The sequence below is a fragment of the Cnephaeus nilssonii genome, assembly GCF_951640355.1.
Source record: "Cnephaeus nilssonii genome assembly, chromosome: 10".
NCBI lineage: Eukaryota > Metazoa > Chordata > Mammalia > Chiroptera > Vespertilionidae > Cnephaeus > Cnephaeus nilssonii.
Window position 1 is genome coordinate 69,380,718 of NC_137081.1, and position 27,085 is coordinate 69,407,802.

Consider the following 27,085-nt stretch of genomic DNA (forward strand, 5'->3'; position numbering starts at 1 on the left):
GGACTGTAATTTGGAATTTTAATTACCCCTCTGCTTCTGTAACAAAACAATGTCTGAACTGGCAGCGATTTGAATCTCTCACAGGTCATTGAGCATTCTAGTTAATTACTCTATGAATAGCCTGTTTTTCTCCCCTCTGGAAACACGTTTCTAATGGCAGTCAAGGTCTGACAAATGTGTCATCTACATAATTAGCTAGGAAGCAACACAAAACATTAAACATGCTTTGTGCCGACAACTATCAAAACATTTCATTTGTTGTCAATTATTCATTACTTTGTAGGTTCTGAAGGGGTTGTTATTATGGAAATAAGTCCAGATGCTAACAAGGTTAGAGTTTTGGATTCAAATTAGTAATGAGAGGACTAACTTTTTAAAAAATATATCTCATCTCGTGTACATTCAGCACCGTGTTCAATCTGTAGGAGATTACAAATGTAGCTGTGCTCAAGGTAAAACAGAGCCATGTATGTGAATCCGGAGCCCGGGCTCATTCTTTGAAGTACCAGCTCTACAGTGTTGCTGTAAACTTTCTGAACCTTTGACAAGTCCAATTTGTGCTTGGTAAACAGAGTTAAAGATTTTCACAGCATGAGATGACATGGGATGGTGAAGACAAGGAAAACAATCTCTGGTGGTTTTTTTATCCCCCCAACCTCCCCCCGCCCCGACCCCCGCCACCCAGGGCATATTATGTAAAAGTCAAAATGCAGGCTAATGAACTATTTTTGTCTACACTACAGAAGCCTACATACCTTAGGTAACCCTTGAATTTCATAAATTTTTTTTTTGCTGATTTTGAAATCTTATTTTTTTTATTATTGTTTTAATATCACAGAAAAGGCCAAGTATTTTGTTGAAAGCAGCACTCCTGATGTATATGGAGGATATAAAAAGATTTCTCAACAAAATTGACCTCTCAGTGGCAAAGAAAATTGCGGTGGAAGACACATTATTGCTTAGTCATATCTGAAGCTTGGATCTATGGAGAGTCGCACTCCACTGTCCTCCAGCTTTTCCTTATAAACCAAAATGCCTTACAAATGTCATAGCAATAGTCCAATAAAGATTAGGAACAAAACCCTGTCCTTACATTGATGAGATAAGGAAGATTTAACTGCGGGATGCAGTGTATAACAACAGCTCATAAGGTTTGTTGTTGAATCAGAAAAACAGAATTCAAATTATACTTGTGTGTGTCTGGAATTTAATTGAGATGAGCAGTTTATTTTCTACATAATGTTTAATCAGATGCCTGTACTACAGAGATAGATAAAAAGAAAGAAAACAAATTCTATCAGGAGAAATCGAGAAGACCCATTATCTACCGGTTGTGCGAAATATGTCAGAAAATAATTCTACCCTGGGTGCTGAGACTGCCCAGTTAATAAAAAAAATAAAAAAATCAGCCACTCGCTAAGAGAAAATAATTGTCTGCATCCATATTTTTCAAAGCAAAAAGGCAGCCACATCGTACATTAAGTAGGACACATTAAAATGAGCTTTAATAATCTTTATGCAGAAGGAAACTAATCCTTTTCCAGATCATACAATCCACAGCAATAAAAGGAAATCATCAAACTAAAAACAATTTTAGAAATGGCTGCAGACTCTCATTTAATTAACATGCAACAGATCATATATTTATGAGGAAGTCAAAATATTTAGGAAGCCTATAATCCTGTAAGCCTTAATGTGGTATAAAAACAACAAATAAATGCAAAGTGTTACTGTTATCCATGCCTGCCTGATCAATGGTTTTCACATATTGATCTATAAATGGAGCTGACAGTCTGTGTTGGCTGCACATTTTCCAAGCGGCGCTATTTTTGCACAAAACCAATACGGGCAATTACCTTTGTTTGAGATGCCAAGTCTTATCAATTCAAAGTGATTTAGTGTCATTTTAATTAAATATCAGGATCCACTTCAGGACAATTTATACAAACAAAGCCTCAAACCTAACTATAAGCTTGATTTGAAGAAAACATGGACAAGTCATACAGTCTCATAACATTTCTCAAAAACTCGACTGAACAGAAGGCTTATATTTTTAGTAGCAATTTTTATGTCTGCCTTTTTGGCTAGCCACAACTTTGGCAAGTATCCTATAATCACAGAAGTAAGAAACAAAAGAAAGTTGTTTCCTCTTTTTTCTTATAATAGATTAAAAAGGAACATGAACGAGCCCAGACTGTTAACAGAAGCAAAAGGAATCTCATGTGTTAATGTTTAGCAATGGTTCAAGCTAAGTCTTTATCTGAACACTAATAGAAAGATATTTCCCTGTCCATAATGGCTATGAATGAATTAATGCATTTCTGCGGGGTTTACAAGATGGAAAGGGTAAATATCCATACATGTTGCTGCTTAAGCCACCAGCATTAAATACCGAAACTACTCCTGCCTGCAAATTCTATGTCTGCAGTTTCCTGACTTCAACTATTCAAACTCTTCATTAATATCTATTCTAAAATGTCTACGAGGTTGGAGGATCGCTCTTATAAAAAACATCAATGCCACATTAAACCTTTTGCATTAGCTGTTTGCTGGATTGCATGCTAGTCTTTTTAGCCCTTAAAGAGCCACACTTCACTTGTCCCATTTACACTCACTAAGCTTTCTGCTTCTGTGGGTAGCACATTCTGGTAAATAAATAGCAGTCCACCTTTAAGAGGGCTCACTCCAGTACTGAGGGTGAGACAGCAAATCACTGAGACCAAAGAACATTCTTCCCCCACCAAACAGAGGTCTCCAGATCTTGCTCACAGATAGGCAATTTTCTTGCTAACCACGTCCTCCCATGTCCAAATTTCCTCCCTCGCCAATATTCCCCAGGTACTAAAGTGACCTCTTTGAATTTTGAAAAGGCATCGATCTTATAAACCACATAAAAATGATTATTTGGTGTTTAAGGAAAATGATGCATACCACCCAATAAAATAGTAATGGAGTATCGATACCTGGTCACTGAAAAGCTTCCCTACAGCACTTAGGTAATCAAAACTTTTAATTTAACAAGTAAATTCACCTACGTTTGCAGAGCTTAGGGTTGAATTAATGTTCATATTGACATTTCAAACTTTTGCTCCTAGATTTAAACACCAACAAATAGGCTCTTATCAGGCATATAGGAGAAGTTTATATTGTGTTCTGAGCTCACAGTTGTATTGAACATACTTATAATTGAACAAAATAAAGAAGATGAATTTGTGAACTAATGACAAAATTATGTAATTGATTTGACCCTAGAACCTTTGATTACTTTTTGTAATAAGTTAAATTGTTATGAACATAATGTCAGATTCTTGTGTTATTATATACTCTAATAAGTCCATATTTGCATAATTGTCATGCCAGTGTACATATATACATATATACCATGCATATTAAATAGGATGCACATATATATATATACCATGCATATTAAATAGGATGCATAAGATATATATATATATATATATATATAATTTCTAAGTATTCTTAATTTTTTCTGTACAGATTAAATGTATGTATCTCTGTTACAACATGTGCACACATTTTTATTATACATTTTCTCCTATTTCTCCTAAGTTCAAAATCTCCCCCTTGACCTCACTCCAACCTTCAACTTAAAGATATCTGCTCAAGCTAACTAAGAACTTTGAAAGATCAAGTTCTTAGTTAGCTTGAGCAGATATCTTTAAAAGGCTTGTTTGAATAAATATGCCCAAATACTTTACATTCTGTCAGTATGTAGTCAGAAAATTGTGCATGGAAAAAAAGAGATGAAAAGAACTGAGACAGAAAGAAAATTAGTGCCATGGCAAGCTTTCAATACAGTATCTCTGAGCCAAGTTCTCTCGGTGAAATGACATATCCTCACTGAAATACCCTTTTTATATAATTATGCACTGAGCACACATCACCCAAAGTAACTTATTTTTGTTCCTTATCGAGGAATACATATTGCCCAGGCTAAGAATGAGGAAACAAAAGCTGGGATAATTATGGCTGATTTAACTTTGGAAAACTCTTATTCTCCAGCAGTCCAGCATACAAACCCCCAAACTAAAGTTATGTAACAAGGTAATATCAACAATGAGAAACTGCATGATAAAATCCTGCCCAAAAGTGAAAAATGCTAATTTTGTCTCATTTAGCAGCTGGATACAGAAATGCTCATTAGTTTTAAGAGGGTTAATCCTTTTAACTTTTGCATATTGATATGCCAATTATGCCTAATTGTACAAGAGGCATCAGTCAAGGTAATAGTGCATAAACACATGAAAGTTATTAAGTACATCCCAACATGTAATAAAGTAGGTGTTAATTGGTAGCTGAGTTCTGCGGGCTATTGAGGTGGATAATTCATTGAGAGATGGATCACTTGTAATTTCTCTCCATAATTCCTTTTGCAGTCTCACGCTGTGATGTTTTCATGCTTGTCAAAAACAACTGCGGCATAGTGCCTTTTGTTAAACACAGCCAATAAAATATGTTAGGCATCATTAAATATACTTAACTTTTAAACTTCTTCAAAGGTATAGTTCTTCCTGATAATACATTATAGAGATTCCAATAATTTACTCTAACCACTGCCCCAAGTTCATAGCTGAGGAACATTTTAGCTGGTTCAAAAGCAGAGTCGGCCTGGCAGTGTTGCGCCTCCCCGCAGACAATACTTTTAAATGAGAAATAAATAAAGAAAAATGCATCTCTGGATACCTTATCTAAGGGTGTATTTCTCGCTCCCGAAATATAATCACTGGCTTCCTTATGCTAAATTTGTCTTTAATACCTGAAAAAGGAATGATTCAAATCCTATATTTCTCAGGAGCCTGAGATGATTGTGGGTTAATTTTGCACTTGAAATTTGAGTGAAAAACAGGGGATACATGTAATTGGTAACATGCTACTCAGAAAGTTTATCTCATTTAATAACTCAGTTAGGGAGCTGAATATTTCATAGGTCCCTGTGACATTAACAGAACACACAATTAATAGCTCACATGTTTCTGCCGGGTGACTGGAAAACACAGCCTGTCCCCAGCTAACCTATTTCTCGCTTTTGCTCTCACTGTGAGAAACAAAATAGATCCGGGGTCCAAAAGAGTGGCTAACATTGCATAAATAATTTTGTAACATCCTATGGCCTCAGCTGCAAGTTACCACCATTATGGAAGAAAATTAACCAGAGGAGACTCATCACAATCAGTGTGTTTAGTGGCTCAGGATGCGTGCAGGGGCAGGGACACAATTGGCAGTAGAGTTCATCTCTAACTATTTTATTTCAGATCTTCCTAATGACACATTATCGAAACAAAATGGCTTCCTCTCCAAACCTTAAATTGCCACACCATTTCAATCATTTCACTCATTCCAAATCAGTCCTAATTTTCAATATCATATATTGCTGGGAGAATTTTAAGAAAGAAACTGTCACTTTTTTTTTTTCCAAAGACTTTTTTCTCGTCTCAGTTTATTCTTAGCTAATTTTAGCCTCTGGCTTTTCAAAGTGATGTACTATATTTGGAAGTACAAACACCACATGCTAACATAACCTCATTATTTTTATGACACTGAAGCATGATAGTGGAGGCCCTTAAAATGAGGCAAAGGTGCTCTTCGGTCTAGCTCCAAATCCACTTTATCACTGGATTAAGCTCATCTCTTCTCTCAAAACTGGGGACATCATTATGACTATAAGTAGGCAAGATAAAATACATTACAAAATCAGTTTTCTCATGCACATTAGGAAAACAAATAAAACAAGGCTAATTCGTGTTGTTGTTATGTGTGTGTTTTTTTTGTTTGTTTTGTTTTGTTTTTAAAAAATTCTGTGTTAGGGAACTTGGTTGTTAAGGATATTGACTTACAGGTTCAGTGACCTTCCCAGCATCGGTGAGGATCATGGATTTACTTTGGCTCAGTCTATCATGGTGACTGTTGGCATTTTTGATTCTCATCTGCACAGCTCCAGTGCCTTGGCGGGTGGAATTCAGTGTTTCTACAGAAGTATCTGAATTTGTAGATTTCTGCATATTACAGTGTTATCCCTGATAAAATAAAATAAAAATCATATTATTCTCTAAATGAGTACTTTTCCATGAAAAACTCTTGGTGGAGTGCACATTCCTGTTAGCCAATAAGGTACAAAAATGAAATATAAAGTCTTCACTTTTCTGAGTAGTAAATAAAAAGGTCATTTCTTTGTAATTGTTTCAATCAATTAAATTACCGGACAATGCTGTACATGCCAGAGGACTTCAAAGTTCATAGGCAACATGCCCATACTCTGTGCAATTTCTAATTCTATTAAGGAACTAATGGCAATATCATACAATCTCCCTTATATATAAATTATGTTGTCAATCTAGTCATCTTTAGGGTATATTATTTTTTCATTCACATTTTCATCTGTTATCCACTCCACTCCCACATACGACCACCAACACTGTTTTTTGGTGAACAAATAACTATGTTAATAAAGTCAACTTTAAGTGAAAAGAATTGGCATTACAGCAAACCAAGTTGGTCCCAATGACTATCAAATATGTTGGCTTGGTCTTATTAGCATGGTGCTTAGCCTCAGCCTCCCCCCCCCCCCCCCGCCACACACACACACACACACACACACACACACACACACACACACATACACTTATAATATACACAGGGGGCATTAAAATTCTTTTGTCCATCACCATCTGCCAACTGAACTAGATTCAGTAGCTTAGTTGAACATAATATTTACAAAGAATGTGAAGAAAATCAACACCATTTATTTATGTATTTATTTATACCAGTATTTTCATAGACAAAATTTGGCCAGACAGGAAAACTGAATGTGGGCACATTTAAAGGAGTATCAGTGAAGAAATAATAATTTGGAAAAAGAAAACAAAGAGAACTGAATGAACTTTGGTAGTAGCAATGGGTAGATTAGAAGAGCTTTAGTTACTTCCTCAAATCCATAATTCTTTTCAACTGCTCCTCCCCATAAGCACCACAAATGAACATATAATCTCATTTAATATAGAACTTTTACAATGCAAACACGGCTTCTAAGCTTCTAGAAACAGATCCTGGCCTGACTGTTGTCTCTACATTCTGCCTAGGTAGACATTCCATAGCTAGTGTGGGCATGTGTGTAAACAATAGAACAATTTGTCACCAGTTATAGAAGCCAATAAAATCCAAAAGAAGGATGAAATTTTAAGAAACAACTATATTGGTAGCCCTATGTCTGCTGAGCAGACAATGGGGCTTGAATTATGGTAATATTCAAGAGGAAACTAAAATAATTAGAAAAGAATGAAAGCATTCTAATAGGAGGAAAGTGTCACCTCATAACTGACACCAGTAAGGCAATTGAGTGTCGGGCAATGTGTTCAGTGGTTTAATCCTTGTAAAACCTATGAGATAGACATTAAACACAGGTTTGTAAAGGAGAATACTAAGAGTCAGGGAGACTAGTAATTTTTCCAAGGACACTGTACAGAAAGAAGCAAAGGAATATGCATTTTATTCTCAAAAAAAGACCCAGATACCCATCAGATGAATAGATGGACAGATTCTAAACTGATGCATACAACTACATGGATAAATTACAAATTCAATGTGCTGAGTGAAAGAAGCCAGGCAAAAAAGTAAAAGTAGTTATTGGGTGCTTATAATTTCACTTACATAGTGTTCTAGAAATGCAAACTAACAGCGGCAGAAAAGTGATCAGTGATTGTCTAGGGATGGGATGGGGAGAGAAGTGGATTATACAGGATACAAGGAATCTTTGGGAGTAATAGATATGTTTGTTATCTATGATTGGGATGATGGTTGAAAAGTAGTCTACATATTTTAAAAGTGATCAAATTGTACACTTTCAGTATTTGAACTTTAATATACTTCAGTTATACCTCACAAAGTTGTTTGTAGAAATGCTGTTTTAAGAATTTCTTCACAGATGGTTGCTCATATTTTCATTTTTATGTTTCTACATTAGTGATGTATCATAAAATTTATCCAATTGAGAATAAAATTTCACTTTTAATAAGATTTGAAACATAATTTGAATAAAAGAATATTTTGTCCCCCCTATTTCATAGAAATATAATAACAAATACTTTGATGAGAAGAGTTTTAAGATATATCAAATCTGGCCACTAATGGATCTTACCAATATATCTAACTAGAATAATATGTGTGGATTTGCTGCTAAGGAACATTAATGGGCTCAATGATAAATCGCAGACAGAATAAAATAAATAAGTTATCATGTACTGGGATATATGAGAAATAACTATATCACATGCATTTACTTTTTAAAAGAAAGGATATATATGCCGAGACCGGTTTGGCTCAATGGATAGAGCGTCGGCCTGCGGACTGAAGGGTCCCAGGTTCGATTCTGGTCAAGGGCATGTACCTTGGTTGCAGGCACATCCCCGGCAGGAGGCAGCTGGTCGATGTTTCTCTCTCATCGATGTTTCTAGCTTTCTATCCCTCTCACTTCCTCTCTGTAAAAAATCAATAAAATATAAAAAAATAAAATAAAATAAAGGATATATATGTATGTATACATACATACATACATATACATACATATACACACATACACACATATATATCCTCCATTATACATACATACATATATATCCTTTCTTTTAAAAAGTAAATGCATGTGATATAGTTATTTCTCATACATCCCAGTACATGATAACTTATTTATTTTATCCTGTCTGTGATTTATCATTGAGCCCATTAATGTTCCTTAGCAGCAAATCTATGAATCTTTGACATTTATGAAAATGCTACTACGAAAAGCATGATTTTTTTTCAGGATATATTTTAGTGAATTGAAATAAGGGTGAATGAAGGCATGAAAATCTAGAAATTGCCTTTGTAATGGTGACCTTGGGTTCATGGTAGATTGGCTACATAAAAAATGTCCTCATGACTTTAGAAGCACTGTTTCTAATGGACACCTTTGTGATCTTGTACACGTCAATGGACCTCTGTTTCATCACTGGAAAAAAATGATAGTGAGGGGGCAGGGACAGCTAAGAGGACTGCTGTGACCCGCTGGGTCCTTTTCTTTCTTTTTTTCAAATATATTTTTATTGATTTCAGAAAGGAATAGAGAGATAGAAACACCAATGATGAGAGAGAATCATTGATTAGCTGCCTCCTGTATGCCCTCTACTGGGAATTGAGCCCAAAACCTGGGCATATGCCCTGTCCAGGAATTTAACTGTGACCTCCTGGTTCCTGGATTGACGCTCAACCACTGAGACACACAGGCTGGGCTGTAGGGTCCTTTTCCCTTCCGATACTGATGTGGTTAAAGTCTGGGAGCTCAAGAAGTATTACTACAGATTTACAGAGCTTAGTAGTGTTAGGCAGATAAGCAACAATGTAAATGGTTTGGTGTGAATTGATGCCCAAGGATTTGAGTGGGGGGAAATCTATGATTAAACATATAAATTTTTCTAGAAAAATCTGGGTTCTCCTCTGAGTGCATTCAAGGCTTGAGCTTTCATATTACTCATTAGATTCAAACTCTAAGGATGGTGTGTTTGTAATACTGGTGAGGAAATCATCAGGCCAAAGGCACTTTCTTCTGACCAAGAGCATGAAGCCACTGTATTTACACAGCCCGGCCATGTTCCATTTATAGGACATGCTGCTTCCTCAAAGTCTGCAAAAATGTCATTGTCAAATCAACATTTGCATTCTTGTATTGATTTCATAAGCAACTCCTAATTTGCCTAGTGATGTGCTGCTGTTAAAGGGCTGGACTGCTTAAAAAGCCTCTTATCTGGCTTCCCCACATGTTTTCTTAGGGACAGACTATAGGAAACATTTTAAAAATCTTCCTTCTTTAGATATTTGTGTTTAGTTGATCTCTTCCCCTACTACAATGTTCTTACCCCATTCTCTCCTCTAGCTATCACTCCCTTTCCTTCTGACCCCATCCTTACATTTGGTTGATATCCCCCTGCACTCCATTTGTTCTCTATTAAGCTTTCCTGTATTTTGTTCTACAATGGCAGTAATTTGATATTATTTTATAACTAGTGGCCCAGTGCATGAAATTCATGCACGGGGGAGGGGGCTTGTCCCTCAGCCCGGCCTGCACCCTCTCCAATCTGGGACCCCTTGGGGGATGTCCAATTGCTGGTTTAGGCCCGATCCCACATCCCTCTCACAATCCTGGACCTCTGGCTCCAAACCTGCTTGCCTGCCCGATTGCCCCTAACCACTCTGCCTGCCGGCCTGTTCACCCCCAACTGCGCCCCCCATCGGCCTGATCACCCCCAACTGCCCTCCCCTGTCATCCTCTTGGCCCCCAACTGCCCTCCCCAGCTGGCCTCATGGCCCCCAACTGCCCCCCCACACCCCCGCTGGTCTGTTCACCCCCAACTGCCCTCCCCGGCGAGCCTCATGGCTCCCAACTGCCCTCCCCTGCCAGCCTCATTGCCCCCAACTGCCCTCCCCAGCTGGCCTGATGGCTTCCAACTGCCCTCCCTGGCCGGTCTCCCAGAAGATCTCCTGGTCTAATTAGCATATTACCCTTTTATTAGTATAGATAGTATAGATTGTTCTCATATTTATAAATAATTTTGCAGAGCATTACTACATTGCTCAGGGAAGAATAAAGAAAAAAACACAAAGTCTCTTGTCAAAGATTCTTACCAGCAGAATATGAATTATCCATTAAACATTTATTGAGATTCTCTTAAGTGGCACTATAGGAGAGATGGGATATACTCTTTTTTTTTTTTTTTTTTAATGAAGTGTCTTACATTTTGTCAGGGTGATAGAGCAACCATATATAATTAAATGAGAATAGAGTTGTGTCCAGGTAGATAGAAGAGCAACTCAGGTGGAACTAGAAAATGGACAGACAGAAGCTGCTGTCTGCATAATAGATGAGTTAGTGCTAGAGGTTGGTCAGAGCAGGTTGGGCATTTCAGGCAAGGAGCTCAGTAATGCAAAGGTATGCAAATGACTGTGAGATTATAAGGTAGATATTGAAATGTGTTATGAAGGAAAAATATAGTGCCAATAAAGTTCAAGGAAAAGACAAATGATGGATTTTATTTTTTAAAAGGCATTTATCCTCAGTGTGTGTGATTCTGATTAGCTTGCTTGACTCTCATCTGGCTAAAGGATTGACTGAAAACCCCACCCCTTCTAACTCAACCAGTGCTGTAAGGGGCTGATATCCTAGACACTCTGAAGGACAGAATGTGGGAAGAGGGCTTTCCTTGGCATAATGCACAAAGGTCTTATTTAGGCGATTTGAGCACAAGACAGAGAGAAGCAGTCCCCCTCACCCCTCACCCCCACCCCCAGGACTGTGGTAGGGGCAGGAGGAAGAAGGGAGGACACAGGAGGAAGGAAACCTGATGGACTGAAATGACAGCTGTGCTAGTGGCTGTGGAACTTATAACTGCTGTACTTGTGGGTTCAGAGATGATTTATTGTCTTCCCTGTTAGGAGCTACTCATTCTAAGCAGTTAAGGCTGTTTCTAGTTCAAATTTTGCAAGTTCTATTTGGATCCCACTTGCAGCCCTTTCTTTTTGCCATCTTTCAATTTCTCATATTCCCTTTACCCACCTCCTAACACTCCTTTCTTCCTCTCCCAGGCACCTATGATTCCTTTCATATTTTATATGCCAAAGTCCTTACTGCAGCAACTACTCAGGCCTCCTCTCATCCACAGAGTCAACACTTCTTATATACCATCACCCATGCTTTCTTACCAAGTCCTTGAAACATACCCATTCACTCCATGAATCACTTAGATGTATCTGAGAGGGGAATGGTTAAACTACTCAACACAATGTCAGACTTCCCCTTAACTTCTCAGGGTAGCATTTACCTGAATCTCAAACTGGAATCTCTTCTGGTTATGTGGGGAAAATACCTTGCAGTGGAAGAGCTTTGATTAGCCAACTTCACATATGACCTTAAGTAAACTTAGGAGGGAGGTTGCATTGTGACTCGAGATAGGATGTTAATTAGCATTGCATTCAGGTAAGTGGTGCCTCCTGGAGTTGTGCAATGTGATGGCCCTACCTTGGTGGGCTTATTTTTAAGTCTTTATGAAAGAAGTTTCTAGGGGAACAAACTCCATTATGAAGCCTTCCCAACCTCAAATCAAAGAAGCCCTCCCACCCCAGGGTCCATCCTGACTAAGCTGCCAGGAACACATGTATCAAATTCAGGATGTACTCAGAAAGACCATGAAGAGCTTCAATGTGTGAGACTTTCTGTGTTATTATTCCAGGCATATTCACAGAGTTTTGAAATTAGATTCTGTTGTTCTACCCAGGTTTTTATTCTTCAATGACCTTCAACTTTCTAGACTTGGTAGAACAGATCGTATTATCAATATCTGTCTGTGTTTACTTCTATGCAATTTAGTAACATCAAACATTTTGTTAATCATAAGTAATATTAACTTTAAGTTTCATGTAATATACATGTGATTTGATTCAGAATTTCCCTTGTTCTTCCTGATCATCATCATCATCAGTTTAATTAGATAAAACATTGATGCATGAGACAAACAGAGCCTTGGTGAATGACTAATGAAAATATTAAGGAATTAGTTTTTAGACACATTTTGCATGTGTCTAACATATCCATTGATTTTCTAAAACTCTCCAAATAAATATCCCTGAGTTAGAAATTAAAATGTAAATCACTTAAGACTGGCTTCACGATTTCCAGACTTCCTGATTTTTATGTAACAAGAGAAGAGCAAGAATAGCTTCTGATACTAGTATTGCACTAGTTCCACTTTCAATACTGTTTTAAAAACAGGAAGCAGTGATGACAATGCACTTCGTAAGAGCCACACAAGCTCTGGCTCTGCTCAACAGACTTGGTTCTGGGCTGTTCTGGGCCTGATTCTCCCACTGTCCCTGCAAATACCCAAATAGGGGTGAATGTGATATTTTGTCTAATCATAATTTCATAGCTGCTCTGTCAATTATTTTTTTGCACTCTGTTAATTACACTAAGACTCAGCAGCTTGCCCTTTTGAGTTAGAAAGTGAATTTTTGACATCTCTTTCCCATCAGCATCATTAAAAGTGAAAGTATGTTAAGAAAATTGTGAGCTAGGAGATACTGAATGTGCACTATGCTGTATCTCCAGGATACAGAGCAGAGAAAACTGAAGTTCAGAGATACCGAGACATTTTCCCAAGGTGAAACAACCTGTTCAAAAGTAGTCCCAGAACAGGACTCAGGGCCTACATCCCCAAACATCCTTGCTTTAGTCAAAGGCCTCCAAGTCAAGTGGAAACTGTGTAAGAAAAAAATAAGGTTACAACAATTCCCAAGGAAATCTGACAGATAAGGGAATTAAAATGGTAATAGGACAGCCATGTTAGGTAAGTCTTACTATTTAATCATTTATAAATGTCCCTGTGCTTCTTGACAAAACAATTGAGACTTAATAAGTGTTTGTTGAATATATAAGTAGAAAACTATGGAAACAAGTTAATGCCAGTGGACATAGCCTAGAAAAGCATTACCCACAGGAAAATGTCTTTGAGCAAGTTTATTTCTTAATGAAAGAAAAATATGTGTCACTCAAGTTGGCCAGTGTTTCTAAGGGCCACATGAACTATGGATATTTCATAATCAGTGAGAAGCGGAAAAAAAGAAATGCATTTCATATCTTCTGAGGCTAACATTAAACATATTTGGAGGTTCATATGAATTTTTTAAAATATGAAGAATGCCATATTTGCATTTTAGAATAATCCCTTTGTTTCTTTCTCATTTAAAAAATGGCATTTATCACGAACTTAGAATTTAGCAGCTAATTGTCCTGACAATAGAGAATGTTTTCCTTGAGTTTCAAATTTCTTTAGGTACATCATATTCTTTCTCCAAAAAGAAGGGCCCACTTGTCTGACATAACTACCAGGATTTCATAAGGAAATCCATCTCAGAAGCAGCACTGAATGTCCCCCAGGGAATTCCCATTCAATGAGTGTTAACCAGGTGTTCACTCTGTGGCAAGTGAGCTGTCTGGTCACCCCGACCTTCAAGAGCTACCATCCCTGCTGCCTGAGCACACGGGGAACTCTCTGTGGTGAAATGACCCCCTTTATTTCCTGGAATATCTGGGAAGCGCTGTTCCTCCAGGTCTGCTAAGAGCTCATGGCAGCTCCACCGACAAATAGTACTTCTCTGAGAAATTCACTCCGACCCCTGGAAAGATCTTATGTTGATCTGTGATAGAGCATGGTCTGTTTGCTTCCCCGTGGAAATGACTTGTGGCCTTGGTAGCTCCAGTAATGTGTGGCACAACCTTGGTGCTACACTTTCCTGACAGGTCAGTAATTAACTTGCATTGCAATTGTTTGTCGTCTCCACCACAGCAGCCATTTACCAAAATAACATTTTAATTTCAGTTTCCTTCCAGTTCACTTTCCTTTTCTTATTTTTCCCCCCCTATGGCTTCTACATCTCTATTAAGTCTAATTTCCCCAGACCACTTCCAGAGAGTGCAATAAAACTCAATTTCAAAAATGTCAAATATAATGAAAAAAGAAGATCACAGTAAAGGAATTTGACCAAAGCCACCCCATCGGGTAACATTGTCTTTCATGGGGCAGGTGTTATATATAGGAAGTGTGATAATAAGGCTTTGCATTTATTTAACTTCTATCAGGGAATCTGGGCGATATGCCACAGTTACTGACAAAGTCTGGCAAGTCAACCACATAGATAAATTGTAACACAGTTATTGTCATTGCATGTGAGCATCCTAAGTGGTGAAAAGGACAAGTAAAATATATTGTTGAGTAGAATAAGTCCTGGACAAAATTGAGTAGGTAACCTTGATCTTTTCTTAGATCTTGGCATCCCGTTGCCATTTCCTTTAGCCTTTTAGACTCATCCTCTTGAGAGCAAAGCAACTGATTTTGCACTTGAAATTTTCATTGAGCCTCAACTCTGAGGAATAGACTTGCTAGGTCCCACAGTTTCTTCAAAAATTATTAAAAACCGGAGGTTGAGTTACACATGAGCATGCTTGTCTACAATGGAGTCTGATGAGAGTGCAATGGAGAATGGGATTTAGGACAACTTCAAGGTGAAGGTGGCATTTGGCTTTGACATTGTATGATAAATAGGACTCCAAAGCAGAGAAGGGATATGAACAGCAGTGCAGACTAAGATCACAATATTTAAGGGAAAGAGGGGTGAACCTTCATAACAAATGTTAGAGTGTGTGATTAGGTGGGAAAGTTAGGAAGAAAGAGTTAATTAGGGCTGGATTGGAGCACCTTGTAATTCCTATTAAATATTTTAGTTTTTTTCTTATAGATCCTGAGGAACATTGATGACTTTATTTAAGGCATAATTCCATCTCAAAAGGCAGTGAAAAGAGACCCAAAAGAATGGATCCCCAGCCCTGGCTGATGTGGCTCAGTTGGTTGAAGCATCATCCCATGCACTGAAGGGTTGTGGGTTCGATTCCCTATCAGGGCACATACCCATGTTGCCGGCCCAATGCCTGGACAAGGTGCGTATGAGAGGCAACCAATCAATGTTTCTCTCTCATCTCTCTCTCTCTCTCTCTCTCTCTCTCTCTCTCTTTCTCTCTCTCTCTTAAAAAAAAAAAGAATGGATCCCTAGACACTTAAAAGTACACAGTAAGCAATGGCATTATCATGGATTCTTCTTAGTTAACTTTAAATCAGAATCAAATTCACAGCATCTCTTTGATAAGGACACCCAGGTATCGGGGCATGGGGGGGGGGGAGTTCTCTAGAATTTTAGAAACTTTACTTTGAACTTCCAGGTGCATGTTTAATGCTTCTGGTTACCAAGCAATTGAAGAGAAAGGTAAAGACTTCACGGGAATGACAAATGAAGCATTTAAAGATGAGAGGTCCAAGGGCATAGGAGAAAAAATAAAATTAGATGAGTGGAACTGCTTCTGAATTTCCCTCTGATTATCAGCTAAGAAGTCAAGATTAAAAAGCAAATAGGAACACAATGTCTGTGCCATTGTAATTATGTGTAGGCAGCATAAGACATTTTATGAAATGCCAATCTCCTTGGATACCCAGGAGAACCATAAGGGGCATAAGTAATGCAATCTTCTCTGTTTCCTCTGTCAGTTTTGACCTAATCTAGCAAGAAATGCTGAGCCATTTTCTGCCTCTTGCGTACAAGTATCAATTAAGGGAAAGCAGGGTGACTATCTTAGGGCACTGCGTGATGAAATGTCACTGACGGAGAAAACTGGGCGACAAAACAAGCTGCTCAGCAGCCACCGCATTAGGAACACGGGCAAAACAAGCAGTCTCACACTCTCTGGGACGGACTAATTCACTGATCTTTGGGAAAAGAGTATCAAGTGTGAAAAAGACATTTCAACCTACAATTGCTTGTTTCCTGGGATTTCATGTTGTATAGTATTTATTTCCCAAAGGATGCTACAAAGCCCTTCATCAAGCAGATTCAATTTATCAGGCATTGCCCTGGCCAGTGTGGCTCCGTTGGCTGAGCATTGTCCTGCACACCAAAAGGTTGCCAGTTTGATTCCCAGTCAGGGCACATACTCAGGTTGCAGGTTCAATCCCCGATCAGGGACAGAGCAGGAGGCAATCGCTCGATGTTTCTCTCTTTCCCTCTCCCTTCCTCTCTCTCTAAAATCAATAAAAACATATTTTAAAAAAATATCTAATCACCCATCAATTGTGGTACACTAGACTATCTCTATTGTGGCCTGCCCGTGTTAAAACATGGAGAAGCTGCATATTGCATAATTAGTGCTCAACATTAATGAACAGAAGTCAGTAACTGACAGTAGTCAAATATGGCTGACATTTGTTTTATTTAGCAAGTTTGTTATTGTATGCAATTAATCTTTCCCTAATGCCCATGGTTTCAAATTCTGAATTGATTGGGTTGGATTTCAGTGCCAAAGGGACATGTCTGAGAATGGGACAGTAATGTCATAGTCCATTATTGTGACAATGGCAATACCATTAAAACGTTAAAATAAAATATTTCACAACGTCTCCCTTAATGCATTTAAAAATCAGTTTCTCTCCCACTCAATTATGTATGCATGAAAATACATTTTAAATAGTTGTGTGTGTGTGTGAATGCCTGTGTTTGTATAATCTGTGAGGAGCATTACTCAGAAGTCCCCATCTACAGATGGTTATCAACTAGGTGGTATGTTATTAAGTGTCAGTTCTGAATACCTGGTATTATTCAGAGAAAGCTCAATTACCCACAAAGGAGATTGGCCTAGAGAGGTAGGGCTGCAATCCTACCACGGGAATGGGGCAATGAACGACCCTGTTGCTAGTAGAGAAAGTGGTATACAGGGACAAAGCAAATGCCTGAGGATGAAGGCATGACTTGCTGAGGTACTGGGATTTGTAATTAAAGGGGAACACACTTGATATTTGTATCACAAGTGCAGACCAAAAGCCATGATCACTTTTTATAATTTATTATCAAACTCACAGAACTTCATCCAATTGGAAATAGTTCAAAATTATTTGTAATAAACTGAGATTTATTCTGGGATTTCAGGTCAGAAATAACTCATCTTCCATTGAAAATTAACAAACAGCTCTAGAAGTGAGGAAGAAGAACACTTAGAGCAGTGATGCGCAAGGGTCAGTGTGAGGAGCTTCATAAACAGGCAGGTTCCACTGTACCTTCCAAAGACATGTCCACTCAGCAAGACTGAAGATGGGCCTGAGAAACTACAGGCTTGGCCATCACTGCTGCTGACTCAGATGCATACTGAACTTTCTTGAGAAACATGTCTATAGAATTATATAAAGTTATTTTTAAATGTTATATCTGCATTGTTCTAAAATTGTTACCAATTACTATAGTGTCTCTTTGTTTTTAGAGCCCATTGTTACTAGATTCATATTTGTTTATATTGTTGCTCAAATTAAGTTTTCTAGGAATACATTTCACTTGGGAATATGCTGGTGGTTGGGAGGAGTGGTATGGATCATAGTTGGGAAGAGTGAGAAGAGAGTAGGTACTATCCTCCTCAGACTATTCCAAAAAATTCAAGAGGAAGGAACACTTCCAGGCTCCTTCTATGAAGCCAGCATCACCCTAATACCAAAACCAGATAAAGACAACACAATGAAAGAGAATTACAGACCAATATCCCTCATGAACATAGATGCCAAAATCCTCAACAAAATCCTAGCAAATCGGCTCCAGCAATACATCAGAAAGATCATACATCATGACCAAGTAGGATTTATCCCTGGAATGCAAGGATGGTACAATATCCGCAAATCAATAAATGTGATACATCACATAAACAAATTGAGAGATAAAAATCACAGTCATATCAATAGATGCAGAAAAAGCATTTGACAAAATCCAACACCCCTTCTTGATAAAAAACTCTCAACAAGGTGGGAATAGAAGGATCATACCTCAACATAATAAAAGCTATATATGATAAACCCACAGCAAACATCATACTCAATGGGCAAAAACTAAAACCATTTCCCCTAAGAACAGGAACAAGACAGGGATGCCCACTCTCACCACTCCTGTTTGACATAGTACTGGAAGTATTAGCTATCGCAATTAGGCAAGATGAAGAAATAAAAGGCATCCAAATTGGAAAAGAAGAAGTGAAGCTGTCCTTATTTGCAGATGACATGATATTGTACATAAAAAAACCCAAAAGATTCCATCAAAAAACTAATAGAATTAATAAATGAATTCGGCAATGTAGCGGGATACAAAATTAACGCCAAGAAATCTATGGCATTTCTATACACCAATAGTGAACTTACAGAAAGAGAGACTAAAAAAGCAATCCCATTTACCATCGCACCAAAAAAATTAAGATACCTAGGAATAAACTTAACCAAGGAGGTAAAAGACCTATACGCGGAAAACTACAGGACACTGAAAAAAGAGATAGAGGAAGACGTAAACAGATGGAAGAACATACCATGTTCATGGATTGGTAGAATCAACATCATTAAAATGTCCATACTACCCAAAGCAATCTACAGATTCAATGCACTCCCCATCAAAATACCAATAGCATATTTCACAGATCTAGAAAGAACTCTCCAAAAATTCATCTGGAATAAAAAAAGACCCCGAATAGCTGCAGCAATCCTGAGAAAGAAGAATAAAGTAGAAGGGATCTCAATACCAGATTTCAAGCTGTATTACAAAGCCACTGTTATCAAAACAGCCTGGTACTGGCACAAGAACAGACATATAGATCAATGGAATAGAATAGAGAATCCAGATATCGACCCAAACCACTATGCTCAATTAATATTTGACAAAGGAGGCATGAACATACAATGGAGTCAAGACAGTCTCTTCAATAAATGGTTGTGGGAAAATTGGACACACACATGCAAAAAAATGAAACTAGATCACCAACTTACACCATACACAAAAATAAACTCAAAATGGATACAGGACTTAAACATAAGACGGGAAACCATAAAAATACTAGAGGAATCCACAGGCAACAAAATCTCAGACATATGCCAAAAGAACTTCTTCACTGACACTGCCCCTAGGGCAATGGAAGCTAAAGAGAAAATTAACAAATGGGACTACATCAAAATAAAAAGCTTTTTTACAGCAAAAGAAACCATCAACAAAACAACAAGAAAGCCCACTGCATGGGAGAACATATTTGCAAATGCTATCACTGATAAAGGTTTAATCTCCAACATCTACACGCAGCTTATGCAACTTAATAAAAGGAAGATAAATGATCCAATAAAAAAATGGGCAACGGACCTAAACAGAATATTTTCAAAAGAAGACAGAAGGAAGGCCAAGAGAAAACATGAAAACATGCTCAAAGTCACTTATTATCCGAGAGATGCAAATCAAAACAACAATGAGGTACCATCTCACACCTGTCAGAATGGCTATCATCAACAAATCAACAAACGACAAGTGTTGGCGAGGATGCGGAGAAAAAGGAACCCTCGTGCACTGCTGGTGGGAATGCAGACTGGTGCAGCCACTGTGGAGAACAGTATGGAGTTTCCTCAAAAAACTGAAAATGGAACTCCCATTTGACCCAGTAATCCCACTCCTGGGAATATATCCGAAGAAACTAGAAACAACAATCAGAAAGGATATATGCACCCCTATGTTCATAGCAGCACAATTTACAATAGCTAAGATTTGGAAACAGCCTAGGTGCCCGTCAGCAGATGACTGGATCAGAAAACTGTGGTACATCTACACAATGGAATACTATGCTGCCATAAAAAAGAAGGGATTCTCATCATTTGCAGCAACCTGGATGGAATTGGAGAATATTATACTAAGTGAAATAAGCCAGTCAATGAAAGAAAAATACCACATGATCTCACTCATTTATGGATAATAAAGAACATTATAAACTGATGAACAAAAAGATAGATACAGAGACAGTAAAGCAACAAACAGACTTTCAAATTACAGGGGGAAAGTTAGGGAGAGGTGGGGGAGATAAGAAATCAAACGAAGGACTTATATGCATGCATATAAGCATAAACAATGGACGCAAAACTCTGGGGGGTGAGGGCATGTATGGGTGTGGGGTGGGGGGGGAATGGTAAGATATGTACACATATAATACCTCAATAAAAAAAAATTTTAAAAAAGCAATAAACCTAAAAAAAAAAAAGAAGAGAGTAGGTAGTGAGTAGGTAGGTTTAGAGATGGAAACATAGACACAGAGGTACATGAAAGTAATACTGTGAATATCTATTTAAGATTAATTTAAATATGATGTTTAGCAATCCAGAACACACATCCAAGCTTAGTTACTGCTACAAAATAAATTCTCTTACATACAAGGAAAACCCTAAAGGATCATAAGACAAACAATCAGGGTCTATTGTATAACTTTCAGCACAGGTGTTTTTTGCTGTTGTTTAATGTTTATATCATGAACTTTGTGTAAGTAAAACAATGTCAATTTAAACACTTGCAAACAGTTATCTTCCTTGTTGAACATCAAAGGATTTTTGGTGTAAGAACAAAACAGATTCCACAAAATACTGTTGTGTTCATTCAAATTTCATCTGAAGTTTGGGGCTAGTGAGGCTTCCTTTTATGAAGCCAAGAATATCAAAATAGGAAAAATTATTTACCAAACCACGTTATTTAAATTGAATGTTTTAGACTAAGTTTTTCAATCCTTCTTTGAAGATCTTTCGATATGCTACATATGTTGTATATCTTAAAAGGTACCCTTTCCTTCCTAGGTTGATTAAGGCGCATTTTTTAGTCTCTTGAAGCACTTCAGTTGCATTATCAGGAACCTCAATCCTTGAGTTGTTCGGGGACTAGATTCCTCATTTAAAGAAGTGGTGTTTTCCATGGACACAGACAACAGAGGAGGGAGAAGGGGAGCAATGGGGGGGGGGGGGCGGGAAGGGGACATCTGTAATACTTTTACAATAAAGATAAATTAAAATTAATAATAAAATAAATAAAAACATATATGTTTTAAAAATAATTAAAGTGGTGTTTTACTTCTCTTTCTTCAAAGGAGAGCTGGGGGAGTCCTCTCCTAGGAGCTGAGATGTAGAAAAGAGGGTTAGATGACTAACTAGGTTCCAGTTAATTGTTACTATAATTTGTAGTAGTGTAGTCAAAGTTCTAAATTATTTTAGGTTCCTCACAAAGCAAAATATATGACTTTGACTTGTGCATATTGTGCTCAAAAGGGAATGCATAAATATTTATAGTTTTTAAATGGCTACCAGGATTATCTATTTTGTTTAAACATTATTGAACAGTAATTCTTTTTTCTCACTCTCCTCCCTTTATTCACTTATAGCCTTGTCAAACTACTTCTGAGGCTTACAGATTCTGATCTATTAATAGATACCATGTATGATGAAATGGGTTATACAGCCACACCCAGCTACATTTCCCCATCTTGTGGGCTGTGAATTTCACATCTGTCTGTGTATGCATACATGTGTGTTTAAATTGTCCTTTCTATTATTACCACCGCCCAAGGTATATGAACCTCCCTTTTAGCTTCCCTCCAACAATGCATCCATACAAGTGTGGATGCTCTGGTCCATAACTTATATCACATGGCTTTGAAAATAGCAGGCAAACTAAAGATTACTATATTTGCTATGATTTAGAAAAGTTAACCTTTTGGAGATATATTTTCATGGTTAAAAAATACTTTGAGGAGAATTGGAAGCAGAAGAAATTTTGTTCTTTCAAATAGCAAAATGAACACAGTCATGAAAGATAGACAGACAAAACAAGGACCTAAATTTAAAAAAAACAAAAACAAAAAAACACCCACACAACTATATTTAAATGGGTGCTTTTTCATAGGATAATCTAATGTGCTAGTCAGTCACTAACCCTTGATTAGAATGTATTGTGTAAACAGTTATTGCACCCTATTCCTGCTTGCTTAGGAGCAGCCAGAAAATCAAAAAGAGGTGGAAAACCAGCAGACTGCCAACCAAACACAACCCACAGACATATGTTGTTGGGCCTGAACAATGATTTCAAATGTTTTGAATGAGTTCCCATTGAAAATGAGGATTTTTACTTTTTAAAAAGGTATAAATCTGTGTGTCTTCTCTTGAGAAGTCACAAGGTGTGAAAAACTTATCAAGGTATGCATGGTAACTGTCAGCTGGAGGTGGGCACCCACTACATCCTCTATATGGCCAAGTTCTCTCTGGTCCAGAAGTTCTCTCCCTTCACACTTGATTTGCATAGGTATCTGGACTGGCGGGGGCATTTGTGACTGTGATTCTTGGTATCAGTCACCTCTGGGAACACTGCTCCTCTGATGTGTGGGTTGAGCAGAGATTCTGCTGCACGTTAAATCAATGTCATTATATATATTATATATTAGAAATGTAGAACAAAACCAAGAAGAGACTGTGTTTGTTCCACTGTATTAGAATGGGTCATTGAAGATTAACATTATTTCATATATTCTTATAATGTTTTCAACATGAACTCAAATGACAAAGAGTAGGAGATTGTGCTGTGCTCTTTGCTATTGCTAACTAAGTTCCCCTTTTCCTCCTTTCTGCTCTGACCTCCATTACTGTTCCTTTTCTATTTTGGCAGATAATTATATCCTGGCTTCTAGATTTTTCTGTTCTCTATTTGAGTTGTGTGTCTCTTCTGCTCAAATTGACTGTGGGATCCTTAAAGTCAGACGCTACATTTATCAGTGTTGTTGCTCTGTGTTGTGTCTAGAACATTACAGGTACCTGGTGCCTATCTGAAATCCCCTGCCTCCAATTACCCCAAGACGGTGAGCATTTACAACCAGTTCAGGTTTGCCACTATGTTAGACTGGTTGTGGTTTCCAGCCCCAAATGTCACTGGATTCCTATGTTTCTTTCCCACTTCCCTACATCAAAAGCTGCCAAATGGCCTTGAGATACAGGGCATTCGGGTCAGGGAATAACCACTGCATCTCACCTTCCCCATCCCTCGAGTCATGCTCTACCCCACACTGACTAGTCTCTAGTTTTCCTTTCTTGTCGACTTCCCACTTTGAAACCACAGCTCACTTTCTTAAAGCCAAACTATAACCCAAAAGGGCTTGACCTATAGGATAAAGCCGGTTCTCCAAGGGCAGCACCATAGCCACTTCCCACTGATACACCTTACTTGCATTAAGTGGATGTCCTAATAGTTTTCAGAATTAGGACTGAGATTGGTCTACTCACTCAACCTACATACATGGAATCCTGAGCAGGTTTTCTCAGGGAGAAAAAATAAATAAATAAATAAAAATGATCCTGGACCTCTCAATTTCCTTTCTTATTTTTCCTTCTAGAATAATTTTGCTAGAATCCTAGCATATCTGCCTCAGGAACCTCCTATGTTATCACCTTACTGCCCTAGGCAAAATTGAGATACAAAGTACAAGTGGGTGAAGAACACTTTGCTTTCTCTCTTTCTCCTTGTCTCTGTAGTTTTTCTGTATTTTAATTGCGTGTCCAAGAGTCAATGGCTGCCTACCACTTTTTGAATTGCACTGTGTGATGGATATTAATTCTTCAAAAATAAAGGGTATTTTTGGTGAGGACACATCTTGAGCTGCTCAAAGGAAAGCTTCCATATCAACCCAAAACTGGTAAACAAGAAAAGAGTGAGCCTTCTTCCTTCTCCCACACAGGGCTATACTATCCGCCCCCACACAGCTGTATTGGGGAAATGAAAGCAATAGCAAGAAATGCTTTTGATGAGCTCTATAATCGTATCACAATACTTACAATTGAAATAAACCAAAAATATCTTGGCATACGTTTTATTTCATACCAAGGGGGGAAATGGTCATCAATGGATTGAACCTAATAAACCAATTACTATGGCTACTATTTGCACTACATTTAACCTATTTTAAAAAAATTATTATATGCCACAAAGTAGACAAAATATTTTACACACATTACTTTTCTTTTTATCTTGTGATGAAACTCCCCCATTTTATTGGTGAGGAAAATCAAGCTCAGAGAGATGGAGTACACTGCACAACATAACATATGTAATATCTAGCAAGTGGTGGAGCCCAGGATTGAACATTGCTTTCTCTGACTTCCCAGCCTGAGTTCTTAATATCTTTACTATCTCTATAAGGAATAAAAGAAGTTCTGGACTAAAGTTTGGGAGAAATATGTTCTCATCATGTTCTCAAACAATTCAATTACTCCATGTGTTATTACCTTCTTTAAATCTACTAAAAGCTCCTGTTTATTTCACTAGCATGTTGGAATAATCAAATAAAATAAGGTATGTGAACTCACTTTAAAAACTCTAAATATAATAAAAATAGAGAATGGACATTCTTACTTGTATTAATCAACCTGAAGACATAAAATAAATCTGAAATAGGCAAAATAAAAATGAGAAAGAGGAGTATGGAAGCAAGTGAGGCCCCTTTGCCAGAGTCTAAATAAAGTTATTTATTTGGTTAATGGATAACCAAATAAATAACTATGACAATAAGTAAAAATAGAGAGGAGGGACTGGCTTCCCCTAAAACATGGCAATTGATTGGATGTATGGAATAAGTGAAACCATAGAGATTCTAAAATTACTTGTTTAGATGACTTGAGAAATCAAGGTATGGATATATCAAGGAACAAACTAAAATGAAGAAAAATATTGGAAGAGAAGCCAAGGCCAGATAGAAATTTAAGAATCATATTTGAGAGATTACATTTAAAGCATAAAAATGGGAAGGAATGTCAAAGGTGCCTGGGGAAAAGAGAAGATGGTCTAGAGCTGTGCCACTCACTAGAAATATGATGTGAGTCACATATGTAATTTAAATTTGTGGTAGCGACATTAGATGAGTAAAATAAAATTCGTAAAATTAACTTTAATAATATATTTTAACCTAGTATATAAAAAATTTATAATTTCAGCACATGATCAATATGAAAATATTAATGAGATAATTTACATTCTCTTTATTTGTAATAATCTTTAAAAGTGGGAGTTCACTTTACAACTCAATTTAGACTGGCCACATTTCAAGTGCTGAGTAGCCATTTGTTGCTAGTTGCCACATCATAATGTTCAGCATGGCTTAAGAAGGAATTTTGAACATTAAAGGACTGTGGGAAGACATGGCGTCCAGAAGAGATAAAGAAAAATAGATAAGGTACTGGCATTATGACAGAAACTAAGGCAAAAATGTTTCTTTCCTCACATATTTTGTATCACCTGTATGTGAGGTAATTAATATGAACAAGCAACCCATTTTCCACAGATGGCATTGCTTTAGACATTCAACAAAGCAGAATCCTTTTAGACCCTTTCAGATGCTAAGAAACATATAATGACGTCCAGCATTGCTTAACTGGTGTCACTTAACAGGCTTAGAATGTGTAGAGAGGCATTGTGAATATAAGATGCTTTTTGTATTATCCAGATATCCCTGTAAATCATGATACACTCAACTAAGTAGTATATAAATTTGGATACTTAACCACTTAATCGTACCTTCCTTATCTTCAAAACAGATACTGGCTCCCTTACATGGTTTAAAAAAATATATTTGTATTGATTTTTTAGAGAAAGGGAGAGGGATGGAGAGAGAGAGAGAAAGAAACATTGATGTGAGAGTGAAATATCAATCAGCTGCCTCCTGCATGCCCCCTACCAGGGATGAAGCCCACAACCCAGGCATGTGCCCTGACCAGGAATCTAACCAGCAACCCTTCAGTGCACAGGACGACACCCAACCAACTAAGCCACACCAGCCAGGGCTCCCTCACATTATTTTTATGAATATCAAATAATATCACAAACATCTGATATATAATATACATTATACATAATAGCATAATCATAGTTTGATTAGTATTATTAATAATCCCACTCTAATAATTTATATTGATGAATGTCTCATACTATCGTAAATATCTTGCAAATAAGGGAATATTGTCTATTTTTTATAACACCATAGTACCTACCACAGTGTTGGAGACACTATTGGGATATCCAACACTCATGTTCACTCCTAAATTCCACTTCCTTTAAGAGAAACATCAAGATACAAGTAGATGATATTATATGGAGGTTCAGATTACTTGAGTTCCCAGTACACTTATCATAAAAATGAATATGGACTTTACTACTCAGTTTCTAGCCCTTAAAATTCTAATATGAAACTAACTAAAGGAGAAAAATAAATTAACAGAAAGAAAAATTTCCCTTGACTCAGCACCTAGTTTCGTGAGCAGTCTACCTTTCCTAACTCTTCTGAAAACCTCTCATTTTGACTCCCAGCTTGGCATTACATCAGTAGAGATTAGAACAAACATTTCTCTAAGGTTTTAGAAAATGAATCAAAAACAAACATAAAATGATTAAAATTTAATACCAGGGTTTTAGCAAAATAGCTTAAAATTGCAATAGTTAGAGGTGGTTGGTGTGGATGATGTGTCACCTGTCCTGAGTTTCAGAAAGGCACCACAGTATATAATGGATCCAAGGTTCTAATCCAACTTTCACCACTGTCAGGTAACTGAAAATGTACCCATAAAGTGTGATTTGTTTGAAATATGTTTCTAGC

The 27,085-nt window shown here is 37.4% G+C and overlaps 1 protein-coding gene across 1 annotated transcript in view; it reads right to left on the minus strand.

Annotated features, from left to right (window-relative positions):
- The window catches only part of ARHGAP15 (Rho GTPase activating protein 15), a 665,200-nt gene that overhangs the window by 628,988 nt on the left and 9,127 nt on the right, over positions 1-27,085 (minus strand). Inside the window, exon 2 of the mRNA XM_079782709.1 lies at positions 5,859-6,038. Within this exon, the coding sequence (XP_079638835.1) occupies positions 5,859-6,023 (165 nt within the window). The 5' untranslated portion in view covers positions 6,024-6,038. The remainder of the gene's footprint in view (positions 1-5,858; positions 6,039-27,085) is intronic.